We start from the raw sequence: 5,000 nt of genomic DNA, 5'->3' as shown, positions 1-5,000 counted from the left end.
AAATATAGAAGTATATCTTTCCTCACACCAATACCCACACCCCCACACACACCCACACACAAACCTCTAAATCACCCCTTCCCCCTGCCTCGGCAATCTGGCCATTTACCCAGGCGCAAAAACAAAAACAAAAACAAAACAAAACAAAAAAAAGAGAGAAAAAAGAAATTTGAAGTAAATCTTCGCTTTGACTCTTATTTTGACAAAAAATATAAACTCACCCAACAAAGACAGCGGTTGCAACCGTCACGGCTGTCATGATTTAAAATGTTAATTCATTCATATTTTCTTGCGCACGAGGCAAGCCTGTCATGGGATTAAGCAGTGAATGAAGAATGCGTGTATTTATCAGTCCTGACCGCTTGCAAATACAGTTGTGATCTAAATCTATATCATTATATGTGCCTATGTCTTTGTCTACGGCTACGTCTATCAAAACACGCACGTATATTTGACTAGTATAGTTAACTAATATGCATAGTATCCCAGTCACACCCAAATGTTACTGAATTATTGATGAATTGAGCATATCCTCCCCTCTCCTCTCTAAAATCTCTCCTACCCATTGAACCCTTACCTCATCCCCATCCCCCTCATCACCCAACCCCTACCCCCTTCCCCAGGCTCCCCACCCCCTACTTCTCCCCTACCCACTTTTTCCCCTTCCCCAACCACCTCCCCCTTTCTCCCCCTCTCTTCCTCCTACCCCCCCACACCCCTTCCCCCCAATCCTGCCCCTCCCCAACCCACTCTTTCCCCTTCCCCAACCACCTCCCCCTTTCTCCCACCCCTCTTCCTCCTACCCCCACCCCCACCCCTTCCCCCAATCCCGCCCCTCCCCTACCCACTCTTTCCCCTTCCCCAACCACCTCCCCCTTTCTCCCCACCCCTCTTCCTCCTACCCCCACCCCACCCCATCCCCCCAATCCCGCCCCAAACTTACCAAATAATTGATAAACGGGATGATGACTAGGCCTAAACCCCCGACATAGGCCGAGAACCCGATGCCGACGCCGCGCACCTCCGTCGGGTAGAGTTCGGCGGCAAACGGGTAGATGATCAGAAAGGCCGCCGACTCCGCGAACTTGGCCACCAGGTAGAGCACGAGGGTGGCCATGGACGCGTCTGCGGGAGAGAGAGAGAAAGGGAGTGAGCGAGAAGGAAAAACGCATTTGGCCACCAGGTAGAGCACGAGGGTGGCCATGGACGCGTCTGCGGGAGAGAGAGAGAGAAAGGGAGTGAGTGGGCGAAAAGGAGAGTAAAAGAGAGAGAGAGAGTAAGAGGGATTAAGAAAAGATGTAAAGAGGAAGTGGGATAATAGATGGAAGAAGAATGGGAGACAAAACAAAAAGACGCATTTGGCCACCAAGTAGAGCACGAGGGTGGCCATGGACGCGTCTGCGGGAGAGAGAGAGAAAGGGAGTGAGCGAGAAGGAGAGTAAAAGAGAGAGAAAGAGGGAATAAGAAAGGGGGGTGTAAGGAGGAAATGGGATAATAGATGGAAGAAGAATGGAGGGAACTTGGCCACCAGGTAGAGCACGAGGGTGGCCATGGAAGCGTCTGCGGGAGAGAGAGAGAAAGGGAGTGAGAAGGAGAGTAAAAGAGAGAGAAAGGGAATAAGAAAGGATGTAAAGAGGAAATGGGATAATAGATGGAAGAAGAATGGAGGGAACTTGGCCACCAGGTAGAGCACGAGGGTGGCCATGGACGCGTCTGCGGGAGAGAGAGAGAAAGGGAATGAGTGAGCGAAAAGGAGAGTAAAAGAGAAAGAGAAAGAGGGAATAAGAAATGGGGGTGTAAAAAGGAAATGGGATAATAGATGGAAGAAGAATGGAGGGAACTTGGCCACCAGGTAGAGCACGAGGGTGGCCATGGACGCGTCTGCGGGAGAGAGAGAAAAAAAGTGAGTGGGCGAAAAGGAGAGTAAAAGAGAAAGAGAAAGAGGGAATAAGAAAGGGTGCAAAGAGGAAATGGGATAATAGATGGAAGAAGAATGGGAGACAAAATAAAAAGAACACGAAGGTGGCCATGGACGCGTCTGCAGGAGAGAGAAAAAAAGTGAGTGAGCGAGGAGAGTAAAAGAGAGAGAGAGAGTAAGAGGGATTAAGAAAGGGTGTAAGGAGGAAATGGGATAAAAGACGGAAGAAGGATGGAAGAAAAGAAGAATGGGAGACGCGTCTGCAGGAGAGAGACAGACAGACAGACAGATAGATAGATAGATACACAGATAGATAAGAGAGGGAGAGAGAGAGAGAGAGAGAGAGAGAGAGAGAGAGAGAGAGAGAGAGAGAGAGAGAGAGAGGGAGAGAGAGAGAGAATATGTGAGTGAGCGAGCGAGGAGAGTAAAAGAGAGAGAGAGAGAGAGAGTAAGAAGGAATAAGACAGGTACAGCGCGAGGATGGCCATGGCCAGATCTACAGAAGAGAAAGAGAAAATAAAAAAAGTGAGGGAGAGAGGAGAATAAGGAAAGAAAGAAAATAGAGTTGAATGGAATGATAAGAAAGGATGAGAGGTGGGAATGAGATAGAAGGAAGAAGGTAGAAGGGAGAGAAGGACGGAACGAAGGAATAGGAGAGCAAAGGAAGAACTTGGACAATTATAACCACAATTACCCTTCTTTTTAATGAATATAAAAAGACATCACAATTCAACTACATTTTATAACTTAACGATACTGTAATCTTTGTACGAAAAGAAATCTTGCCAAATTGCACACACACGTGTTTGTGTGTGCGTGTATCTGTGTGTATGTCTGTGTGTGTGTGTGTATGTGTGTGTGAGTTTGTGTCTGTAAATATACAAACACACTCATGTAGATTGACAGACAGATAAATATATTTGATATACATCATTCCCTTCTGCATTTTCTTTATCCTTTTTTTTTCTTTTTTTTTTTTACTTTCTTCTGCGTTTGAAAATTACTTGCCGAATCGCCTGCACACTGCCCGTATAAAACGTTTCTTTGATCTTTCAGCAGTACTTTTTTTTCTTCTTTCCACCGCAGCGTAAGTCATTAATTATCGGATTTTCGCCATGGGAAAGATCATCAAAAGCTGTGTATGAAATTAATTCGCAAGTAAATCAAATGGCTTTACGCACACTGTGGTAGACTCGAGTTGTTCTTCGGGAGAAAACGTTGTGAACGTTGGAAGGAAACGTTTGCTACAACATTGATTTTCTTTTTCATTTATTCATCTTCCGTTTATTCATTACTTTTTTTTTATCTATTCATTAATCTATTCTTTATTTTTTTAACTCCGCCAAAAAGGTTATGTTTTTGGTAGCTTTGGTTACTCTAAATACTACGAACTGATCTTTATTTATTGTTTTGGCAGAGGTAAATACTATTAAATTTTGCTGATCCTGTTCATGTGCCAGATCGCATGTTACCCTGAAAAGTCATAATGGTAAAATGATAATGATAAAGATAATGACAATCATAATAATGATAATGATACATGAGTTACCCCTTTAGCCTTGGCAATAGGGGTAACTGATGTATTATCATAATTATTAGTTGGACGAGGACACAACTCTGATGGAAAAGATCATAAAAATCTGTTCATAACCTTTTGAGTTATCCTGCTAACCAACGAACAAACTAACTAACCAACGCTGCCAAAATCATATCTTCCTTGGCGGAGATGATAATAATGATAATAATAATCACCAATATATATATAAATAAATAAATATATTTATATATATAATATATATATATATATATATATATATATATATATATATATATATATATATATATATATATATATATATATATATATACACACACACACACACACTATCTCCGACCAGGAGGTTATGTTTTGGGCAGCGTTGTTTAGTTAGTTTGTTTGTTCGTTGGTTAGCAGGATAACTCAAAAGGTTATGGACAGTGACCCTTGACTTGGCGGAGGTATGCTCTCTGAGTGCTTCTTGTTGTCATTATAGCCACTATCTTAATATCATTATCATTTATTGTTATCATTATTGTTATTATTATTTCTGTTACTATCACTATTATTATTACCATTATTATAGTTACTATCATTATCATTACCATCATTATTATGATTATAATTGGTAATATTATTATCATTATAATCATTAATATTCGTTATCAAATAAGGTGTTTTTCGGAAGGATTTCTGAATGGCTGCACAAAACCGATTAGTATTAGCTTTACAATAAACCTTCTTTTGTCTATTCTACTTATTCATCTATCTTGATTCAGGGCCACAAAGAAAAGACGTAGAAAGAGTAGCAGAAAATAAAGAATAGGAAGAGGATAAGAATCAAAGAGTAACAGATAAAAAAAGAAAGAAAATAGAAGAAGAATAAAGAGTAGAGTTAATTTTTGTTTTTGTTTTAAATTATCGTTTTTTTTCTATTTCCAAGTTTATGTTTACTCATCGACGACTCGCGGGATTTTTTTGTGCCTTTTAATGAGTCGTAATGATGATGATGATGGTGATAATAGTGATGATGATGATGATGATGATGATGATGATGATGATGATGATGATGATGATGATGAGGATTATGATGATGAAGATAAGGAGGAGATTTATGTTGATGAAAAGGAAAAGGAGAAGGAGGAGGAGGAGTATGATGATAGTGATGATGATGATGAATCATAATAATTATGATGACAATGATGATTAGGATTATGATAATTAAGAAGATTATGATGATAATGAAGAAGAGGTGGAGGAGGACTAAGATGGTGATGGTGACGAATCGTAATAATGAAAACAATGAGAATCATGATGATGACTAGGATTATGACAGTGATGATGATGATTATTATTACCATTATCATTACTGTTACCTCACTGGTAATTATTTTTATCGTCGTTATTATCATCAACTAATGTCCATTTATAGTATTGCCAGTGCTTCATCATTATCACTATCAACAATAATGCAATCTAAATGCAGTATTTCGACTGCACACACACACACACGCGCACACACACACGCACACGCACACACACACA

The 5,000-nt window shown here is 40.4% G+C and overlaps 1 protein-coding gene across 1 annotated transcript in view; it reads right to left on the bottom strand.

Moving 5' to 3' along the window:
* The window catches only part of CarT (Carcinine transporter), a 49,267-nt gene that overhangs the window by 10,720 nt on the left and 33,547 nt on the right, over positions 1-5,000 (bottom strand). Inside the window, exon 10 of the mRNA XM_070135670.1 lies at positions 944-1,125. Coding sequence (XP_069991771.1) covers positions 944-1,125 — 182 coding nt within the window. The remainder of the gene's footprint in view (positions 1-943; positions 1,126-5,000) is intronic.

Source organism: Penaeus vannamei, chromosome 20, assembly GCF_042767895.1.
Source record: "Penaeus vannamei isolate JL-2024 chromosome 20, ASM4276789v1, whole genome shotgun sequence".
In the NCBI taxonomy this organism is placed as follows: Eukaryota; Metazoa; Arthropoda; class Malacostraca; order Decapoda; family Penaeidae; genus Penaeus; species Penaeus vannamei.
Note: the sequence above shows the minus strand (reverse complement) of the source record. Positions and strands in the feature narration are given on the sequence as shown.